The sequence below is a fragment of the Hyperoodon ampullatus genome, assembly GCF_949752795.1.
Source record: "Hyperoodon ampullatus genome assembly, chromosome: 9".
Taxonomy (NCBI): Eukaryota; Metazoa; Chordata; class Mammalia; order Artiodactyla; family Ziphiidae; genus Hyperoodon; species Hyperoodon ampullatus.
Genome location: NC_136922.1, coordinates 95,339,793 through 95,363,096, shown reverse-complemented (window position 1 = coordinate 95,363,096; position 23,304 = coordinate 95,339,793). Strand labels below are relative to the sequence as shown.

The 23,304-nt window shown below is 42.7% G+C and overlaps 1 protein-coding gene across 1 annotated transcript in view; it reads left to right on the top strand.

Moving 5' to 3' along the window:
- SLC37A3 (solute carrier family 37 member 3) overlaps positions 1-22,915 on the top strand; it is a gene marked incomplete at both ends in the record, with an annotated part of 34,843 nt that extends 11,928 nt beyond the window's left edge. The window contains 11 exons of the mRNA XM_079711662.1: positions 237-320; positions 2,166-2,311; positions 7,781-7,877; positions 10,052-10,136; positions 10,872-11,050; positions 13,554-13,695; positions 15,043-15,144; positions 15,756-15,803; positions 16,766-16,917; positions 21,115-21,180; positions 22,823-22,915. Coding sequence (XP_079567788.1) covers positions 237-320; positions 2,166-2,311; positions 7,781-7,877; positions 10,052-10,136; positions 10,872-11,050; positions 13,554-13,695; positions 15,043-15,144; positions 15,756-15,803; positions 16,766-16,917; positions 21,115-21,180; positions 22,823-22,915 — 1,194 coding nt within the window. The remainder of the gene's footprint in view (positions 1-236; positions 321-2,165; positions 2,312-7,780; positions 7,878-10,051; positions 10,137-10,871; positions 11,051-13,553; positions 13,696-15,042; positions 15,145-15,755; positions 15,804-16,765; positions 16,918-21,114; positions 21,181-22,822) is intronic.
- Positions 22,916-23,304: the final 389 nt, after the last annotated feature.

The window sequence follows — 23,304 nt, the reverse complement described above, 5'->3', positions numbered from 1 at the left end:
AATGGAAATTTGCACTGAATTGTACTGTCTTGGTGCATGAAGTGTTTACAGTATAGTGTGCAGAAACGATTGTCATTTCTTGAAATGTTAGTGAAAGTGATTTAGACGGCTAGGCTAGGCATCAGAATGAGATTTAATTTTTGTGTTTTGTTTGCCACGTTTGGTTTGGAATGCATTTTACTTTTTCCAGGCTGTGTTGTTATCCAGAGCTATAAAATAAAATGCTTTATTTTTAGGGCCTTTTCATCAGTGGTATCGTTGGGGATCGGCTTAATTTGCGATGGGTCCTGTCTTTTGGCATGTGCTCCTCTGCATTAGTGGTAAGTTGAAAGGTGTTATTATTTCTTATTCTTATTACTATTACTGTTATCTCAGCCAGGTATTTTACATTCCAAGCAATCCCCCACTTCTGTATATAGAATAGAATAGAAAAATTAATCTTCAGTGTTCTAATCCCTTCTGTGCCTTTTCGCTTAGGTATGTCCTTAAAGTATGACTTCAATCATGCCCCTTGCTTGATTCTCAGTCACCAGCAAAATCAAAGCATAACTCGCCTGGCATCCAGTGCCCCTGAGAACCTGGTCCCAGCCCGCCTCTACAGTCATGTCCGTCCTGTGCTTCACCTCTCTGCTCTCCCACATCAAACTATCAATACCTTTTGTGGCCCTAACATATCCTGCTCCCTTCTACCTCACGGCTATTGTTCCTGCTGTTCTTCCTGCCTTGAATGCCTCTGTTCAGCTCTTGATAGTATAACTCAGCGTCTCCTTCAAGAGGCCAAATGACTCTTGTTTCATTATGCCTTACTTTACCAGCCCCACTCGCGGAAGTCATCCTTCCCTGTCCTGAGCTCCCGTGCCTGGATTTCTTTGAAGGCACTTCTCTTGTCTGCTGCTCAGCCTGCTTATTTCTGTGTCAGTCTTGCTTTCCCCAGGAGCCTGCAGTGGGGTGATTAAGACCACAGACTTCCCCAGACCTGCACCGCCTGGGTTTCAGTCCTTCCCCGGGAGTTTCCAGCTACGGTTTCTGTGTGCTTTAGCCTCCCCTCTTGAATACCTCCACCTGGGGTTACAGTGAGGGTTCTGTGTGTTACTATGTGTGGGGCATTTCGAACAGTGCCTGGTGTATTAAGTGCTCTAGAGGGCAAGATCCATATTTGATTCATCTTTATTTGCTTGCAAGCATCTGGTGATAAATTTTTGTTGATTGAATGAAAGCATGGAGTTCAGTTAGACTCTATTATTGTTTTTCAATGTCTGCCATTTGTGTATGGGGAAAAACTTCTTTTTCTATTTCAGAGATTGAAGCGCTTTATTTACTCCCAAGCTGCTCACCCACACATATATACATACTATTTTTAAACCTGTATACATACTTTCTTGTTTGTTTTTTGTTTACATTTTTTGAAAAATTGAAGTATGTACATAAACTCAGTAAACTCACCCTTTTTAGCGTATACGCCTGAATTGTGACAAATGAGTATAGTTGTGTAACTGCCACCCTTCCCTCTGCCCCCAGCCTCTGGCAGGCACTGACTGTTTTTCTGTCGTTATAGTTTTGCTCATTCCGGAATGTCATATAACTGGAATCATACAGTATTAGACCTACCATTTTGAAACCCATGCCAAATATTCCCGAAGGAGACTGACTACAAATAAAGTGCCCACCCCGAGCAGAATGCCTGGAAAAAAGCAGTCCTTTGATGAATGCCACCAACTGATTGAACCAATCACAAGTTACGCCAATGCACTTATTAGGCACGGTGTTAATAACAGCTGGCGCTTTCTGGTCCGCATGATGTGCCTGGGCTGTTCTAACGATATTTAAACATGTGAAGTCAGGTAGTCCCCAGAGCTGTCTTCCATAAACAAGAGGAAAGGGAAATAGATGTAAAAAGAGGTCCAACAATGGGGACTTAACCTTTTAGGGTTGAAGATGCAAGTTGGAAGGATGGTCCTCGCTGCGTTTTACGCTCTTTGCCATCCCTGCCTCTCTGGTGGGGGTGGTTTGGCGGTGGTCTCACTCAGCGCTGCTCCGGGTGGGAGCATCTGAAGAGTCGGCCACACGTCTCTCGGGCCTCAGACATTGACTGTATCTTTCACATAGGGTCTTTAGTTGGGGTGTCCACGCGGATGTTACATGTGTCTTTTTCTTTCTTCTTTAAGGTGTTCGTCTTTGGCACTCTCACAGAATGGCTGCATTTCTACAACAAGGGGCTATACTGCAGCCTGTGGATCGTGAATGGCCTGCTGCAGTCCACTGGTTGGCCCTGCGTCGTTGCTGTTATGGGCAACTGGTTTGGGAAAGCTGGGTATGCCACTTCCTCCTTCTTTCATTTCTCTACTTAAGTAGTTTTAATATGGGATTGTTCAAGACTTGTCAGAGTCAATGCACTTGATCCCTTCGGCACCACCCACGTCTTCCCTCTATTTTAGAAAGTTTAGAGCAGCCGGGAGAGGAGGTTTCATGTCAAAGTACATTGGAAATAATGTGGACCCTAGAGATGGTCTAGCCTGTGGGACTCATTCACAGCAGTCTCCTGGCCATGGTCAGATTTTGAGTGTGGCTAAGGCCGTACGTCTCAAATTTTTTTTTTTTAAAATCTTCCCTTTAGAGAACATAAATAACACACCATAATAACAGAAATCTCACGTGCCATCTCATCATGTGTCTTCCTGTGGGTTTTGCTTTCCCTTTTTTTGAGACTCAGTGATCTAGTTTAACCTTCTTAAAGATAAGGAAACTGAGGCCAGAAGTTATCCATAGGGCTTGCCCTAATAAGGTCACAGAGCAAAGACTTCAAGAAGATGCAGATGGGGCTTCCCTGGTGGCACAGTGGTTAAGAATCCTCCTGCCAGTGCAGGGGACACGGGTTCAAGCCCTGGTCCAGGAAGATCCCACATGCCGCGGAGCAACTAAGCCCGTGCGCCACAACTACTGAGCCTGCGAGTCACAACTACTGAAGCACGTGCACTCTAGAGCCCATGCTCCACAACAAGAGAAGCCACTGCAACGAGAAGCCTGCACACTGCATCAAAGAGTAGTCCCTGCTCGCCACAACGAAAGAAAGCCTGCATGCAACAACGAAGACCCAATGCAGCCAAAAATAAATAAATAAATAAATAAAAATAAAGTTCCCTTTAAAAAAAAAAAGGAAGATGCAGATGAAGAATGCCAAACTTTGGGGCTTAGTTAAGTGGGCCATTTTTCCCATAAACCTTTAAGTACTTATCAGTTGTATGTGAGTTTGTGTGTGTGTGGCGGGGGCCATGGCTTGAGGATGGGCACCTACTGCCACTCAAGAAGAACCATACTTAATTTACAGGATGGAAAATAAGTTGAGCTACCCAGAGACTTGGCTTTGTTGTTTATTGTTGCTTGTGGCACTCTGCCTTTGTTGTTCATCATTGTTTGTGACACTCTGCCTTTGGGAATACTGTTAATTTGGACTTCTTTCATTTGTCCTGGATAAATATTTTTGTGTTGTGAGATGCACATTTATTTCATCGATGGCCCTATGTTTTTTGTTTGTTTACTCTTTTACGCAGGGACCAGTGTACACAGCAGGCATTATCCACCCGCCGCGGCGATCAGTGCATGCTTTGACCAACTCCTCTCGGTTTTCCAGCTTCCCCAGTCTCATAGTAGGAGTCGAGGTGCTTGCTGGCTAACGATCTCTGTATTGTTGTGAAAGTTCGCCTGTGAAATGCCTTGTGGTTAGAATCAGCACCGCTTAAGGAGAGTGCTCTGATTATGTTCAGTGTGCTAGCGATTTCCAGTTCTTTCCAACTCTGGTGTCACTGGTTTGACAATTGATTTTCGGAGGTCCTCATTCCCCTGGGATACTTCAGTTTTCTTTTGGAGTAGGAGATGCTGTGTGCTTGTGTGTTATTTATTTTTATTAAGATTTTTAACATAACTTCTTTCCAAGCATGATTTTTGAAAATTATACAAAGGTTACTTGATTATTGTAGCCAAACCAGATAATATAAATGAACACAGAGAAATAAAAGCAAAACCACCTAAAATACTGTCACTTCAAAGATAATCACTTTGACATGTATCATTTTGAGATAATCCTTATCTGAACTTTTATAAATTGGGTGACACTCGGTGGTAGGTGGCAGTGACTGGGTAGGCTGACCTCTTGATTATTTCTCTGGCTCAGTCATAAAGACAACAAAGTCAAGAAAGCCATTAACAGTTTACTTTTGAAAGTAAGACAGTTTGTTTTTAAGCAAATAACACTAGTAAGTGAAATCGATGATGCATTGCCTGACACACAGTGACTCTTCCTGTGAAATGTAACAATAAACCATGAAGTACCAACGCTGTTGGTAGGTTTTAGGTTTTAGAGGCTTGGGGCATTTTCACACTGGGGAGAACATAGAGATTATCTAGTTCAAATCATTTGATTTCCAAGTGAAAAAAGTTGGGGAATTAAGTGATCTACTGAGGTCGTTGCCTTGGAAAGCTATTACCTTGGCTGAGTCGTGTCCCTCCTCCCGTTGTCGGGGTCATAGTTTTTTAAAACACATGGAGGCAGGTAGTACTAGTAGCTACACCCTTGCAGGCCCAAACTGTCAACTGTGTCACTGCACTCAGTCCTTTGAGGAGCACAGTGCTTTCCAGATGTGAGCCCTGAGCCTGGGCTGGGACTTGCTGGAGATCACCCAGCTGGAAGTGGCAGAGCTGGGACTTCTGAAAAGACTTTATTTTTCACTGTTAAATGTTGTCTACCTGTTCATTTCTAAGATTCCTTCTGTCTCAGTGAGGTTATAAAAATGTTGAAAGAGCTGAAAAACCTAGACCTAACACCGTGTGTTATTAATATGTATTAAGTAGAATAAAATACAAATTTATTTTTTAATTTTATTTTTTAAAATGTAACACATACTTTTTAAAAAAAATTTTATTTATTTATTTATTTATTTATTGGCTGTGTTGCGTCTGTGTTGCCGCGCGCAGGCTTTCTCTAGTTGCGGCGAGCAGGGGGCTACTCTTCGTTGTGGTGCACCGGCTTCTCATTGCGGTGGCTTCTCTTGTTGCGGAGCACGGGCTCTAGGTGTGTGGGCTTCAGTAGTTGTGGCACATGGGCTCAACAGTTGTGGCTTGCGGGCTCTAGAGAGCAGGCTCAGTAGTTGTGGCGCATGGGCTTAGTTGCTCCGTGGCATGTGGGATCTTCCTGGACCAGGGCTCGAACCCATGTCCCCTGTATTGGCAGGTGGGTTCTTAACCACTGTGCTACCAGGGAAGTCCTAATACACAAATTTAAACGTTAAAAAAATTAATTTTTCTTAACTGCTCTTTTTTTTTTGTCTTTTTCTTTCTTCAGCAGCCCTACTGCCATTGCCGATGTCCAGAGCTAGTTGTTTTTCTCCAGGACTATTGTAATAGCTAGTTTCCCTTCCACAGATTCTTCATCCACATATCCTTTTTTTTTTCTTTTTTTTTTTTGCGGTACGCGGGCCTCTCACTGTTGTGGCCTCTCCCGTTGTGGAGCACAGGCTCTGGACGCGCAGGCTCAGTGGCCATGGCTCACGGACCCAGCCGCTCCGCGGCATGTGGGATCTTCCCGGACCGGGGCACGAACCCGTGTCCCCTGCATTGGCAGGTGGACTCTCAACCACTGCGCCACCAGGGAAGCCCTCCATTTTTTTTTTGATGGCCTTACTGAGGTATACAATATGCTGCACATGTTCAAAGGGTACAGTTGGATGAGTTTCGGCATGCATGCACCTGTAAAAGTATCATCACAATTAAGATAATGACATATCCATCACCCCCAAAGTTTCCTCATGCCCCTTGGTAATTCCTCCCTCCCACTGCCATCTCCAGTCAACCACTGATTTGCTTTCTGTCACTTTAATCTGAATTTTCTAAAATTTTATATAAGTGGAATCATGCAGTATGTCTTCTTGACTGTGTTCTTCCACTCGGCACAGTAATGTTGAGATTAATTCATGTCTGCATTGATAGTTCATTCCTTTTTATAGCTGAGGAGGAGTCATCCATTATATCACAATTTATCTGTTCACCTATTGGTGAACATTCAGGCTTTTAGTTTTCGGCTTTTACTAGTAAAGCTACTGTGAATATTTGTTCACGAATCCTTGTATGGACATATGCTTTCATTTCCCTTGGATACATACCTTGGAGTAGGATGGCTGGATCATATGATAGGTGTGTGTTTATCTTTTTAAGAAACTGGCGGGCTTCCCTGGTGGCGCAGTGGTTGAGAGTCCGCCTGCCGAGGCAGGGGACGCGGGTTCGTGCCCCGGTCCGGGAGGATCCCACGTGCCTTGGAGTGGCTGGGCCTGTGAGTCATGGCCGCTGAGCCTGAGTGTCCGGAGCCTGTGCTCCGCAACGGGAGAGGCCACCACAATTTCTTCTAAAGTGGTTGAACCATTTTACATTCCCACCAGCAGAGTATAAGGATTCTAGGTGCTATACATCCTTGCCAACACTTGGTATGCTCAGTGTGTTTTGATTTTAGCTATTCTGGTAGGTATGTAGTGATACCTCCTTGTGGTTTTAATTTGCATTTCCCTAATGTCTGATGATGTTGAGCATCTTTTCATGTGCTTATTTTCATCTTATTTATTTTTTATTTTTTAAATTTTTTGGCTGTGTTGGATCTTCATTGCTGCGTGCGGACTTCCTCTAGTTGCGGTGAGCAGGGGCTATTCTTGGTTGCGGTTCGTGGACTTCTCATTGCGGTGGCTTCTCTTGTTGCGGAGCATGGGCTCTACGCGCGTGGGCATCACTTGTTGCAGCACGCAGGCTCAGTAGTTGTGGCACATGGGCGCTAGGGTGCACGGGCTCAGTAGTTGTGGCTTGCAGGCTGTAGAGCACAGGCAGTTGTGGCATACGGGCTTAGTTGCTCCGTGGCATGTGGGATCTTCCTGGATCAGGGATTGAACCCATAGCCCCTGCATTGGCAGGCGGATTCTTTTTTGTTTTTTTAATATAAATTTATCTATTTATTTATTTTAATTTTTGGCTGCATTGGGTCTTTGTTGCTGCACTCAGGCTTTCTCTAGTTGTGGTGAGCGGGGCTACTCTTCGTTGCAGTGCACGGGCTTCTCATTGCGGTGGCTTCTCTTGTAGCGGAGCATGGGCTCTAGGCACGCAGGCTTCAGTAGTTGTGGCACATGGGCTCAGTAGCTGTGGCTTGTGGGCTCTAGAGTGCTGGCTCAGTAGTTGTGGCTCACGGGCTTAGTTGCTCCGTGGCATGTGGGATCTTCCCGGACCAGGGCTCAAACTGTGTCCCCTGCATTGGCAGGCGGATTCTTAACCACTACGCCACCAGGGAATTCGCATCTTATTTTTTGTGTGTGTGAAGTATTTATTAAAATCTTTTGCCCCTCTTTCAGAAACTTTGTATTTTTGATTATTGTAGATTTATACTCTTTAACATTTTATTGCGTTGTCTGTTTTTCACCTTATTGAGTTTTGAGAGTTCTTTATATTCCAGCGACAAGTGTTCTGTCAGATAAGTGATATCCAAATAGTTTCTCCCAATCTGTGGCTTGTCTTTTTAAGTTCTCTTAATGGTGTTTTTCAGTGAGCCCCAAATTGAACTTATAATAAAATCTTAGAGTTAGACGAGACCTTCCTGATGTTTTGCCATTTGGGTGTACTTTAAAAAAAACGTTAAAATAGAATATTGATTCTTTGTAATGTGAACCTGCACTGTTTTTGGCCATTTTGTATTTGAACTGCACACAAAATCCCTTCTGATTCTATTGTCTTCTGTTTTGCACTGTTCCCATCCTAGACGAGGAGTTGTTTTTGGTCTCTGGAGTGCCTGTGCCTCAGTGGGCAATATTTTGGGAGCATGTCTAGCTTCTTCCGTTCTGCAGTATGGTTATGAGGTAGGTGTTTCTTTCCAGCTTTTTCTTGAGTATATAAATATATTTTCTATTTTAGGAAATACTCCTGTGACCATTTAAAATGACCTAGAGCTATGTCTGGGTGGGGCAAGGTTTGTATTAAGAGTGGACAAACTCTTGGTAAATTCAGACACGTTAAAAAATTAGTCATGGAAAAACAACCAAATCTAAAGACATATCAGTTGGGGAAAAGTATTTGCAACTCATGTTACAGTTAAAGAGCTAATTTCCTTAATATATAAAGAATGCCCACAAATTGATAAGAAAAAGACCAACACACAGAAAGGTAAAGGATTTGAATGTGTAGTTCATGAAAAGGAAATAGAAATGGCTTGTAAACATACAACAGGGTATTCCACTTCACTCAGAATTTATTCATTCATTCAGTAAATATTTTTAAGCTCCTCTAAGTGCCCCAAGGCAGTAAAGAATAGAGCCCTGACCAAGAGACAAAAATCTCTACCCTTATGGAGTTTAGGTGTCAGTCGGCAGAGAAATGCAAATTAAAACTACACTGTAAAAAAAAAAAAAGAAAAGAAATGACACCGTATACTTATTAGATTGGTAAAAACCCAAAAGTTTGGTAACGTGTTTATGAGGATGTGACAAAACAGGCATTGCAGATGGGAGAGTAAATAACCCCTCTTGGGGTCAGTATGGTCTATCAAAATTATAATGGCTCTCACCAAGCAGTTCCACATCTGTGAATTAATCCCATTGGTGAATATACTTCAGCATGTACAGAGAGATACATCTACAAGGTTATTTACTTCAACATTATTTGTAATAGCAAAAGATTGGTAACAGATATCAACCAAAAGGGAAATAGTTATACCAAGGAACTCCTATTCAGTGGAATGCTGTGCAGCTGTGAAATAGAATTATGCAGCCCTAATGTCCTGACAGGGAAACAGCTCAGTGGTGTGTTAAGTGAAGAAAGCAAGGGTGCATAACCGTGTGTGTTGAATGCTGCCATTTGTGTGAAATGAAGGAAGAATTAAAGCGTATCTATTGTATTGGCTTGTATGTTTCCAAAACAATCTCTGGAAAGTAAAAATGAAATAACAGTGCTTATATGTGGAAAAATGAGAATTGAATGGCTGGGAGAAGGGATGGGAGGGAGGGTTTAACTATACATCTTCTACTTTTTGTTGCTTGAATCATGTCAACCTATTGCCTGTTCAAAACCCTAATAATTAAAAGTAAATTGCTCTTTTGAAAAGCAGATACATTTTTAAGCTGCTCGCCAAGTGTTCGGTCCCTGAAGAATTCTGGTCTAGTTAGGGCCACTGGGAAGTCCTTCCTGTGTTCACATTCACCTTTTCCCAGGTTTCTTAGCTTCACACCTGGATTGCACTAATTGGCACAGACGGGAATTTCAGTTCACCCTATGTGCTGCTCCCAGATTTGACTTCTGGTAAAACTAATTTTGTCACCTGTCTATCTGCATCAGGCTCCACTCTTAAATAAAATAATATTCAGCGATGCAGCCTGGCTCTTGAGTCTTTCATCTGGATAGCACCTTTCCAAGTCAGTGTTCTTCCCTGTTACTCCCAGCAGAAGCCCTCAGCTCCTGCCATGCAGAAGGCTTTCCATCTCCCTCCCACCCGGTGCCTTTGCCTCAGCCGTGCCAGGAAAGGTGGTCAATTGCTGTGATTTTCAGCTGCTCCCTAAAGCATTGTCTCCCTCCTTCAACCTCTTTAGCTGTTTCCTTCTTCTGAATTCAGTTCCTCTGTTTGTTTCCTATTAGGACTGGGCCTTCTCATTTATCAGCTGCATGCTGCCTTATACTATTATTTTGTGTACTGTTTAATCCCCTCATCTGGAAAATATCTTTGAGGGCAGATACTGTCTTTTGTAGGAGGCCGAGTGGTGTAAGGAGTATTATTTTGGGGGCTAGTTCTGATTTCATGATCGTAATAGTACCACTCAGTGTCCAGTGGACCTTAATTATCCTCTCTGAGTCCCATAGAATCACTGGGAAAAACTTGTGAGAAAACACAAGTAAAACACTTAGCTCAGTGCCTGGCACAGGCTAGGCGCTCAGCGCTCATTTCCTTTCCAGTCGCCCCGTCCTCCCGCCATGTGCCTCTAATGAATGTGCCTTTAATGAGCATCTCAGATGCGTCAGGAGCACCTTTCCCTTCCCCCTCCAGTATGCCTTTCTGGTGACGGCGGCTGTGCAGTTTGCTGGTGGGATCATCATCTTCTTTGGACTCTTGGTATCACCCGAAGAAATTGGTGAGAAGCTGCTCTTCTACTCAGAACGTCTTACTGTTATAGGCAAAGAGAAACCTGTGGCCAGAACAGCCCACCTCTTTCTTCCTAGGAGAACTGTGAGCTCCTTTCAGTGAATTCAAGGATCAGTATTGCTGTTTGTATCCTGTTGATGCTGCGGCCTCGCCTGGCACAGCTGCAAATGTTTGAGGGAGTGAGGCTCACCTTTTTATAGATTCAGGGAAAACTCATCATCTGCAAATGGGTTTTATAATGGAGATGCTGGCTAGAAGTTATCATGGATGGATTTAGAATTTCACTTCTTGAGACAGATTTCTTTTCCTTCATAAAAATAATTTAATGTGATACTTATCTGTGGTTAAATACAGAACGTGTACAAGTGAAACCACAGAAGCAGATAGATATATGATTCTTCTCTCTTTTGAGTATACTAAAGAGACATGTCAGTTTAAGAGCACGTAATTAATGGTGTTTTTGGTATTATGTAGGAGAGATACTGTGATGCAGTTGAAAAAGCTTTGCTTTGAAGCCAGGTCAAGGAGAATTAGAGGCCTGGGTTTGTGGCTCATTAGCTGTGTGACCTTAATTGACCTTGGACTCTGAACCTTAGTAGCTTCTTCTGTAAAATGGAAATAAAAATAACATGGACCCCATAAGTAATGATGCATGCAAAGCACTTAGCCCAGTGCTGGGCACCTGGAGGGCCCTCTATAAACATGGCTGTCACTCTTGTTATAGGTCTCCCAGGTATTGAGGCTGAAGAAAATTTTGAAGAAGACTCGCACAGGCCATTAATTAGTGGTGCTGAAAATGAAGATGAAGCTGAGCCTAATTATTCAATCCAAGACGACAAGACTATTACCCAAGTCAAGGCAATAAGCTTTTACCAGGCTTGTTGCCTTCCCGGAGTTATAGCGGTAAAGCCTGTTCAAATCTCCTCACGACAGCCAGTGAGATGTTATAGCCTGGATAGTAACTCTGCCTGGGATAAAGCGTCTTGAAGTATTTCACTTCTCTCTGAGACTTTATTTTAGGAGTATATGTTCAGAGGAATAGCGAATATTGGCCCTCAGCTTGTTTCTGTATTGGCACCACTTGAAGTTTTATCTGAAATCTAATGCAGGGTTTGGCAAAAAACCTTTTCTGTGCAGAGCCAGTTAGTAAATGTTTTCAGCTTTGGGGGCACCATACAGTCTCTGCCACACTCGCTCAACTCAGTAGAGGAACGGAGTCCATGGATGATACGGAACAAACGGGCCTGGCCGTATTTGGCCCGTGAGCTGGAATTTGCTGACCGTGGTCTAGCCTTCAAGTAAGAAGGCAAAATTGGTATTTTTAAATATATACCTTTTGGCCTGTTGAAGTCTTATAGAATTATAAATAGCCCAAGAGAGGTTTGAGTGGTTCGTTAAGTCTGTTTGATTTGCCTATATTCTTACTATTCTAGGGGAAAAAAAGTTTGCCCTTCTGTTAAAAGGTCCAGAGCAGAATACTCCACAGTATTTCCTGGTAATGCATTCCAGTGTTTCCGCAACCTTTACAGTTAGGTTTTTTCCTAATGTCTAAACTGAATCCCTTCTGCTGCAGTTTTTCTGTCTTGGTGTTTCGGGCACTCTAGCGTGGGAGTGGAAGTTAAGAGGCCTAGGTTATGTTGCCAGCTTACCCATTAACTCGGCCTGGGGTAAGTCACTCAGCCCATCCTCGTGTCTCAGTTCCCCTTCCTATGGACAGAAAGCCTACCAGTCCTCCCTGGGGTCTGTAACGCTGGGTTATTGTATTGTGAATAAGCACCTTTTTTATCTTATTGTTTCATGGTGCTTTATGAACGTGACCCCTCAGTAAATGCAGAGTCTGCAGGTCGTCCCATTTCATACTTTGCAGTTCCCTTCTACCTGCCCCCAAGCTAAGAGAACTGACATTTACAAACAACATAGTTTAGGCGTGAGTTAAAATTTAAGTGTAAGTTCCCACAAGTCTTCAACCAAAAGATGATGTGTAATACAAGGGAAATGCAAGTTCCTTTGGGCCTGTTCTTACGCTAATGATCAGTATTTTTTTTTTTTTAATTTATTTATTTATCTATTTATTTTTGGCTGTGTTGGGTCTTTGTTTCTGTGCGAGGGCTTTCTCTAGTTGTGGCAAGCGGGGGCCACTCCTCGTCGCAGTGCACGGGCCTCTCACTATCGCGGCCTCTCTTGTTGCGGAGCGCAGGCTCACGGGGCTAGTTGCTCCGTGGCATGTGGGATCTTCCCAGACCAGGGCTCGAACCCATGTCCCCTGCATTGGCAGGCAGATTCTCAACCACTGCACCACCAGGGAAGCCCTAATGATCAGTATTTTTTAAAGTAGTTATTAAAATGTTCTGCTGGTAATAGGTTAATTTCTGAGACAGAACTTAGATTTGTTGTGACTAAACATGGCCCTCTTTAGCTATTGCTTTGTGTTTCACAAGCTATTGTTCCCTGCCACGGGCAGGGTGTAAAGGAAATCCAGTTAACTTAATTCCTTTGTCTTTGTGGCAGGCTGTCTGGACAAAATGCACTCATGATTGGGATTTGGCTCTCTAGGGGGTGGCTGCTGCCCTGCCTGGGAAGCTGCTTTAAAACAAGTGATACCTAGGGAATAACTGGCAGCTCCAGGGAAAAGAATATACTAGCCAGACACCCTTTGAAGTCAGTCTCCCTGTTCCTCCCCCTTTTTCCTTTGATGCTAAATGTCAGGATTTCCTGGTAATAATGTGTTGAATATAGGATTCTCAGCCCTGCTGCCATCTTAAGGCAGCTGTAACTTTCATTCCTCAACCTAGAGCCACAAGACCCATGACGATCCTGTTCTTTCATTTTTGACTCAAAGCTTGTGGAAACTACAGCGTGAAAGTAGTTTTCATGTTGATGCTTTTCTTAGACCTTGGAACCGTAGTCCAGTCCCGTTGCTTTGCATTGTCCATGATGTTAACTTCACAGGAAGTAGAACCAAAAAAGTCTGGCTGCTTGCAATAAAGGCTGTGATGTTACTGGATTCGTTTGCTTATGGTTAGTGCTAGTCAGTGGCATGAATACCTTTTATCTTTATCTAAATAAAGAAATATGAGTATGTGCCCTGCCTTGCAGGTTCAAAACACTGGTTTGCTTCTACCAGAGAACTGAAAGAAGAAAGGTGGGGGGGACAATTAAAGAGTAGTCCTATGTGTTTTTTATCCCAAGGCCTACTGTACTGCCTTTCTAGAAGCTAAGGGGGGATGAAGAGAAGAGGGAGACTAGGTAAAGTCAGGCAAATAGGAATTTGTAGAAACATTTAATTTGAAAATCAGGTACTATTTGCCCCAAACCCCTCTGTTTTGTTTTGTTGTTTAATTACATGTAAATGGTAGTTATGTTGTGCTGTTTGTTCCTTACTGGTAGTTGGATGTTTTTCTTATAGTATTCACTGGCCTATGCCTGCTTGAAGTTAGTGAATTACTCCTTCTTCTTCTGGTTGCCCTTTTATCTGAGTAATAACTTCGGATGGAAGGAGGCTGAAGCCGACAAGCTGTCCATTTGGTACGATGTTGGAGGAATTATAGGTAAGGCCAGTGATACATCTTTTTGTGTAATAAGAATTAGTCACTAATCATATTTTACTGGGTTATGAAATCTGGCATCATTTAAAGTTTTATTACTTACTCCACAGCTATTTTTCCTAAACTGTCCTACGAGTAAATAGCCAAAGTCTTAAAAAAAAAAAAAAAAAAAAAAAAAAGTCCTTAGAAAGGAAGACCTAGCCTATGGCAGCCCTGTGATTTATAGGGCTCTTTTTTCTCAGTCCTTTGTTGATGGATCAGTTCTTTTGTCTTGGGAAGTGCAGGGCTGTCTCTCTCTGATCTCTTTAAGTGTAACCCTTTTGTACACTTTCAGCAGTAGCTTAGCTGTAAAGCAAATTGTATGTCAGAGGTTCAAGTTAGGATGTGAATGTGTTCATTTTATGTACCACACTGCAGCCAGAGAAGGGAAACATACTAGCTTGGTGTATTGATTGTCAGTTCATAAAGGTAGGAATAATAGCAGGGATTAATTTTTTTGTTTTGCAGTTGCTTCATTGTACACAGCAGATTTTAATAGTGACTTTTTGCTCTCACTGGAAGTGTAAACAAGGAAGTAGGAAACTTTAAAATCAGACAGACGTACAGGTTGCATGTTAGTGGGTGCTGCTTATATGGCTATGGCAGAACCTTAATATCCTTTTTGTAATGTTTACATTTAGAAGTGTGGAAAGACTAAACTGCCCTGAGTGCATGAAAGCACAGTGTATCCTTAGGTGATATCCTGTTGCTGTATTTGAACTTGTGTGCCCTTATTCTTAGATCCAGAGCCAAAGGTGAGGTTGCTGCCTTTAGACTTGCACGTACTTCTGGTGAGGGTGTACCAGGTGTCCCATTGCCTAGACTCCAAGTAGGACTGCATCTAAATGTGACTGTGGTGCTTCAAGGATCCACATCACTTCTTTTAAACGTCTTGACCTATTAGTTATTACCAAACCATGATTGCTGCATTTAATTTTAGTGAATATTTATGTTCACTACTACTAATAGCCGATGAAGCACTGTCCTTAATTAATTAATCTTTTAAAATAAAAAGCAGGAAAAGCCTTCACAGCTGGTTGGAGAAGGAAAAACAGCAAGGAACAGTGGGGTAGTTTTGATGATTTTCCCTTATTTGTGGTGTCCCGTCCCCATCAGCCATCATGGCAGTTAATAGTCAGGTAACCTTTCTGAAAGGAAATTACGGAGGAAATTTTTGAGGAGAGCCAGCTCTCTTTTTGGATAGACCAGTGTTAGGATCCTGATCGCAGGTGGAGGGTATGTGGTAAGCAAGAGTCAGGTAACTGAGCTAAATTAGAAATTTTGATTGGGTTTCACTCTTTGTGCTTGAAGGTGGAACTCTGCAAGGCTTCATCTCTGATGTGCTACAGAAGAGAGCCCCGGTGTTAGCTCTCAGTCTGCTTCTGGCCGTCGGGTCCCTCGTTGGATATAGTCGTGAGTATTCCCTTGCAGTTAAACTGTTTTCCTCATCTCTTAGGACTCAGGCATTTATTTGCCTTGAGTCAGTGATCAACCCTGGAGGGGTAGTTGAGACCAGCCACAAAGGCATAATATGGGACCTTTGTATTGTCCTGTAAATGCTGCTAAAAGTATCACATAGTTTTATTTGTGTTGGGGAGGAAACTGGCATCTCTTCTGCTTTGTTGGTTTGTTTAAAAGCTTGCTTGGGAGTGTATATGCTTTGTTCAAGGGTAGGCTCCAGAGTGGCAGCATTAGAGCCAATAAAACAATAAAAGGGACAAGATTTCAAAAGAGGAGAGATGGTAATTAGTAGGTTTGGTATATGTCCCTTAAGATGCTGCTGAGATAGAAGTAGAGTTCTCCTGTAAGCTTTTAGAAGTCACATTAGCTTGAGCACCAGCAAGAAGCAGACATTACAAATAAAAGTTGGGGGAGGTGGTGATGGAGCTGTATGCACTTGTTGTCCCTGGGAGCGATCTGTGAGGTCACGGAGATCCAGGCCCAGATCTGTGTGTACTGTTGGGTGGAGGCACACGTAATGCGCTCCTCAGATCATTGTTCTGTGTCTGTGTCTTTCCTCACAGGTTCTCCAAATGATAAGTCCATCAATGCGCTTCTGATGGCTGTCACAGGTACGGCATAGGCTTCATTTCACTGTACTGTTCCTCTGTAAGGAAAAAGGCAAAAAGCAAACTGATTTCTCCTTCAATTTGAGTAATGCTAAAACCACAATTATAGAGAACTCCGAAGGTAAAAGGAAAGATGCCTCCTTCAGATCCTACTTCTCTGCTCTCGTGTGACCTCCTCAGTCCTGTCGTGACAGAGGCAGTCCCTTTTGACAGAGATTTTCTGAGATTTTTGATTGCTGCCCCGCCCGCTCATGTTACTTGCGGAAGTGGCTTAGGAAGATGCCACATTGGAAACCAATTCACCAACTTGCAAAAGGTCCAGTATAGCTAGTTTTTCCTCCTGTGTTGGAATTGGTCAGAATTTCTTCACTTGAGCCCCAGATGAAACAATTGAGTGCAATTAGGGACCGTGTTATAGAAGAATTCTTATTTTTAAACTTGAGATCATAGGATAGTGGGAGCTGCTCCTGCTCTGTGAGGCACATGGGACTGATGCAGCCTCATGAACAGATTCACATGGGCCAACTCCTGCTCAGTCCTTGGACAGCCTCACTGGCAGCAGTGGCAGATGGAACCCCCTACGCCATTGAAATCACTTTTTCTCCTGTCTCTCTTCTTTTTCAATATGTTTGGTTGAATTTGGGCAGTCAGATGCCCTGTGCTACACCTCTACCATAAGAGAATTTGACAAGCTAGTGCACTTAGTTGTCAATGCATGCACACTTCACAGGTTTAGAAAGCTGTGTGTTCACTCTATTTTCTAGAGAAAAGTGGATGCTAACTAGTTTGAAGTTGTTACTGTCTGGGGGAGTTTCCATTTTTATTGGTTATTTTTTTCCCCTCAGTTCATTTCTCTCCAACATACTGATTGGAGTACTGGGATTAAGAGTTTGCTTTATTCAGTAGATTCCTAGCGTTGTTACAAATAGTGTCTTAATAAGAACCTGTTCTGTTTATGACTTCAGGATTTTTTATTGGTGGACCTTCTAATATGATTAGCTCTGCTATTTCTGCGGACCTGGGTCGTCAGGAGCTGATCCAAGGCAGCACTGAGGCTTTGGCGACTGTCACAGGAATAGTTGATGGAACCGGGAGCATTGGTGCTGCGGTGGGCCAGGTGAGAGAGCAGGGGAGGGCTTGACATGGAGTGTTCGGCAGTTCTTCAGCGGTGGAAGAGTTTACCCCCGCCCTCTGGGCCACAGTAGGGTGGCACTCGTCTGCTGTAGTGCACTGTACTGAAAGCCTTGGGTTTTTAGTCTCTGAGGTCCAGCTGATGTGACCTAATGTGGAAGGTCGCTCTACATTTATCAGTTCCTTCTTTCCACTTTTACCTCCAGATTCTTCCTGTCTTAAAAGAAGCTAACACCTCATAAGACAGAGTCTCCAGTCCCAGCCCGCCACCCCCTTCTTCCAGCCTGAACTTGGCACTCCAAGGAGGCCATGAGACACATGCTTCTCATTACCCCACACCTGACATGCAGGCCCTACCTCTCTCCCCCTACCAGACACACACACGTACACACATTCTTCCCATGGATCCCTGCCAGAAATTGCCACGGACTCTGCAGCTGCCCTGAGTCGCTTACTCTGCTTCCTACAACTGTGTCTCAGAAGGCGGTTCATAAATGTCTTAGGCCAGAATCATCTGGGGGTTCATTAAAGTACCGAACACTAAGCTTACTGTAGACTTGCTGAGTGAGAGCCTGGGGACCTGTATTTCAGCAAGCCTACCTGGCGATTCTTATGCACTCTAAAGTTTGAGATCTTCTGGGCTAAGATTGGCCTACTCTAGGTAATCAGAACTATTCAAATCAATCTTCTTTGCTTACATTCGGCTTCAGAGAGGCATCCCTTCTCTGGGACAGTCAGGAGTCATGCCTCTCCTAGGGTGTACTACTCTAGGTCATTGAGTGCTAATTTTGCAAAATGTGGATTTGAGAATCAACTGCATGGATAAAATGGTTGAAACCGTGGAAGTGATGTGATGTTTAATGGGGAAAGAAAATATAGGCAGAACCTCAGAGGATGCCCAATGGTCACAGAAATAAGAAGCCAGAATTTGAGGAGGTGTGTTACTCAGATCATAGAGGTAGAGAGGTCAGGAGAAAGAGAATGGAAGGAAAAAGGCTGGTAGTTTTGACATTGAGGTCATTAAATGGCCTTGAAGATTGCTGCTTAATTGGGGTGGATCAGTGGTATCCGATTGCTAGTGGTTAATGCAAGAACAAATACTGAGGGAGATACACCATCTTAATGCTGGTCTCCACCCAGCCATATATTACACATTTATTTGTTAATGTCTATGTCTCCCACTGTAAGGTGAGCTTCACGAGGGCAGCATGTTATTTGTTTTGTGTTCTACTGTAGCCCTGGTACCAGGAACGGTGCCTGGCACACAGTAGACATTCAGATATTTGTGGAATGATTGTAGAATGAATGATTTATAGGATCAGTGTGTTAGCATATTTGATTCTGAGACTAAAGGAAAAACAAACTTAGCAAAGGTAGGAGAAATTTGTTCTGGAGTAGGAACTAAAAAAATGCTGTTGGCCACCTGTTCAGATGTCTTCATATAAGGGGTATTGGGCATCCTTTTCTGAAATTACTGTATTTTAAGTTTTCCTTCCCAGCTAATGTTTTCCTTATTAATCAAATGGGTAGATTGTAATTGGCATTTCAAGGAGTTTCTTTTCATTTAGAATGCCTGCCAGTGTTAAGATCCCTGTCTGTGAACATGGGTCAGCATTAGATTGACTTTCATGGTTTGGGAAGCAGGACCAGGAGTAAAGCATACCTAGCTTTACTCATTCCCCCACCATGTTGATTTTTGAATGATTTCCTATTGCTTGAGGTATGAAATCCCAAACTCCATGACTTAATATGGACTTAATAAAGCCCTTAGAAGGAAACATAGGGACGCCGCCTCATGACAGATATATACCAGTGGTCAGTAAGCACCTGAAAAGATTCTCAGCATCCTTAGGGAGATGCAAAGCAAAAACATGAGCTACCACTTGACACCTAATTAGGATGGCTGTAATTAAAACAAAACAAAACAGAGTAACAAGTGTTGGTGAGGATGTGGAGAAATTCACATACAGTGCTGGTGGGAATGTAAAATCGTGCAGCTACTGTAGAATACACTATGGTGGTTCCTCAAAAAGTTAAACATAGAATTACCATATGACCCAGCAGTTCCACTCCTAGGTATGTTGTACCCCAAAGAATTGAAAACGGATTCAGATATTTGTTTGCCGATGTTCACCGCAGCGTTATTCATAGTAGCCAAAAGGTGGAAACAACTCAAGTGTCCATTGATAGATGAATGGATAAACAAAATGTGGTATATCTATGCAATGGAATATTATTTAGCCATAAAAAGGAATGGAGTCCTGATACATTCTACAGCACAAATGAACCTTAACAACATTATGCTAAGTGAAATAAGCCAGACACAAAAATATTGTGTGATTCTACTTAACATGAAATATCTTGAATGGCAAATTCATAGAGACAGAAAGCAGATTAGAGTTTATCAGGGGCTGAGGAGAGGGGCCATGGAGGGTTCTTGCAGAGAGTTAACGGGTGCAGAGTTTCCGTTAGGGGTGATGAAAACTTTTGAAAATAGGTAGTGGTGATGGTTGTGCAACATCATGAATGTATTTGATGCTGCTGAGTTGTACACTGAAAGATGGTTAAAATGGCAAGCTTTGGGCTTCCCTGGTGGCGCAGTGGTTGAGAGTCCGCCTGTCGATGCAGGGGACGCGGGTTTGTGCCCCGGTTCGGGAAGATCCCACATGCCGCGGAGCCGCTGGGCCCGTGAGCCATGGCCGCTGAGCCTGCGCATCCGGAGCCTGTGCACCGCAACGGGAGAGGCCACAACAGTGAGGGGCCTGCGTACCGCAAAAAAAAAAACAAAACAAAATGGCAAGCTTTGTGTTACATGTATTTTTTTTTTTTAAAAGCATGGGTTAAAAACTATTGGATACCTTTTATTAATTGAAAATAAAAGAATATGCTGTAGAGTGTCAAAGTCATACAGTAATCCTATGAGCAAATAGTGTAATTGAAAAATGAGTGGTATACTTAAAAGACGAACTTAAAAAAAATTTGTTTGTTTGTTTGTTTGTTTGTTTGTTTGTTTGGCTGCATCGGGTCTTAGTTGCGGCATGTGTAATCTAGTTCCCTGACCAGGGATCGAACCCAGACCCCCTACATTGGGTGTGTGGAGTCTTAGCCACTAGACCAAGCATCAATTATAGCACCATTCACTGGAAGAAGGAATGATTAAATGGAAGTGACTTGAGGCTGTTCATCATCCTCTCTTAATTTTTTTAAAATAAATTTATTTATTTTATTTTATTTATCTTTGGCTGCGTTGGGTCTTCGTTGCTGCACACGGGCTTCCTCTAGTTGTGGCGAGCGGGGGCTACTCTTCGTTGCAGTGCATGGGCTTCTCACTGAGGTGGCTTCTCTTGCTGTGGAGCACAGAATCTAGGTGCATGGGCTCAGTAGTTGTGGCTCACGGGCTCTAGAGCACAGGCTCAGTAGTTGTGGCACATGGGCTTAGTTGCTCCATGGCTTGTGGGATCTTCCCGGACCAGGGCTCAAACCCGTGTCCCTTGCATTGGCAGGTGGTTTCTTAACCACTGCACCACCAGGGAAGTCCCCATCATCCTCTCTTAATAGCAAAGTGAAAAAAAATATACCTCCTGGACTTGTGCCTTCTGTTACACAGTTTTTGTATGTGGACTCTGCCAGCTTACCAAATGAAGGCTGTCAATAAAGCTTAAATAGGAGCATGTATATGCAACAGCTCTGCAAACTGCAAAACATTATACAAATCCTAACTCCCTTTTGTTTTCTAGAAGAGATATGTTTAATCTACTTTTTAAAAAAAATTTTATTTATTTTATTATTTATTATTTTTGGCTGCATTGGGTCTTCATTGCTGCGCGTGGGCTCTCTCTAGTTGTGGTGAGCAGGGGCTACTCTTTGTTGCAGTAGTACTCTTTGAAGCATGGGCTTCTCATCGCAGCGGCTTCTTCTGTTGTGGAGCATGGGCTCCAGGTGTGCGGGCTTCAGTAGTTGTGGCTCGTGGGCTGCAGAGCACAGGCTCAGTAGTTGTGGCGCAGGGGCCTAGTTGCTCCGCGGCATGTGGGATCTTCCGGACCAGGGCTCGAGCCCGTGTCCCCTGCATTGGCAGGCGGATTCTTAACCACTGCGCCACCAGGGAAGTCCTAATCTACTTTTTAGCTACTTCAGTTTATTAATTTATAAAGGATTATATTGTGATTTCTTTTTCTCCCTTTAGTATTTAGTGTCTTTGATCCAGGACAACCTAGGATGGATGTGGGTTTTCTACTTTTTCATTCTTATGGTAAGTGTGTGCCCTTTTTGTTTTTTTTAAACTAGTAGTTTTTAAATTATATTAGTTCAAAGCATTTACTTAAATCACTTTTTTTACACGCAAAGTAGGTTTTTTTTGTTGAGGAATAATTGACTTAAAATAAATTGCATATATTTAACAAGTAAAATTTGGTACAGTTCAACATACGTGCACGCATGTCTGTGAACCTATCATCCCGATCAGGACAGTAAATGTATCCATCGCTCCCAAAAGTTTCTTCATAGCCCTTATGTAATCCCTGTCTCTTGCCTCTCCACCATCCCACCTCTCTCCAGGTAACTACTGATGCACTTTCTGTTGCTATAGATTAGCTTGCGTTTTCTTGAGTTTTATATACATGGAATCATACACTATGTATTTTTGTCTGCTTCTTTCAGTCAGCATAATTATTTTGAGATTCATCCATGTTGTTGCATGTATCAATAGTTCATTTCTTTTTATGGTTAAATCACTTCTTAAACCAACAAAATTGCTGACCACTTTTAAAGATTCTTTTGTGAAAAGTAACATTTTATGATTCTGAAAGACACATTCATTTTTCAAGGAAGGAAAGGGCTGTTAGTTTGCCCTTGACCTGAGTCTAATGAGTATTGTCATTTATAATTCCAGAAAAAAGGAAGAGAGGCTTATATCCCCAACCATTAATCAGGGTACTCTTCCAGAGTACTCTCTGTCTGCTAAATATAATTTGGGAATTCTGAAGGAAATGTGTACACCAAGCCACATAGGGTTAAAAAAGAAGCATTGCTGTAATTAACACTGTGGTGTGCAAGTTCTAAAATGAACCTCGAGTCTCTTGAGAAAATATCTGTTGTGCCTTCGACATTCTTGGCTGGAACTCTGTACTTTCTGGGAAACAGCCAAAACAGAATTAGGCCTTGTGCTTTTAAAACATTGCTCTCTGTTGAATAAGCATGTGACATACTCTTGTCACATATTGAGACGGTGCTCAAGACAGGTCTACTTGAGAGTCTGGTGACGGCTTCGTCCACCAGGGGATGCATTCAGTATCCTGTCGCTGAATCTAGGGCATCCTAATTGGAGGCAGCCTCCATTGCCCAAGTCTAGACGCTGTCCTCCAGCCTATCCAAGGAGCCTTTGGGATAGCTCAGCACCTGGAATCCCCTGGAGCTGCCTTAAGGCTTATGTACTCTCCTATCACAAAGGATGCTTTCTTCTGCCTGAGTGCCCTCCAGCTTCTACAGACTGGGCCATATAACTAACTCTGTCATCTACTTCTGAGTAAAGGGAAGTATCTCCTGAGGAACCTGTTGGTATGATCATACTAGAAATGTAATAGAAAGAAAACTGAATCTGTTAGAAGAAACACTGTTTAAATCTGAGCTCCAGTATCAATTTTCTGCCCTACCTATGAGTTATTTAATCTGTGTACCTTAGTTCTTTTTTTGGAGACTGTAATGTAACATTAAGTATTTTGTAATATTAACTGTAATTTTCAAAATCATTTACTAATTCATTAAAGATTGAGTTGTCCTTGTACGAAGTCAAAAAGAATGTAATTGTCCCAATTCATTATTATGTTCGAAACATGATGCTCTAACAGAATTAATTAACTTGTCACTGCATGTTTAATGCTTTTTTCTCTTCACAGACAAGTTGCACAATTCTATTTATTTCACCATTAATAGTGAGGGAAATATGCTATCTTATGCAAAGACGACAAGCTCGCATATTGAGTGGGTGACTGGTGCCCACAAAAGAACAAGAATAATAGGAGACACATCAGGACTATTTCTTTTCATTCATCTTATTTTGGGGTTGTCTTAAGAGCTCCAGCATAACCTCAGATTGTCAAGCCTCTTTCAACAGTGTCAGCCACCGGAGATGCTGACCAGAGTGAAGGCTGGGCTGTTTTTCTACACTACAGGAATTATTGTTAATGATTTTTATCGCTGTTGTTTCATGAATGTACTGAATGGCCTGTGAATCTGCCAGCGTCTTTGTTGGCCTGTGGAGGTTTATCCTTTTAACCGTAAATGCTGTATTGGACTTGGACCCAAGTTCTCCAGCCTGGAAAGCCGAGTGACCACAAGGCAGTCAGGCATGGTTTGTATCAGTGATGTGCTCCACGAA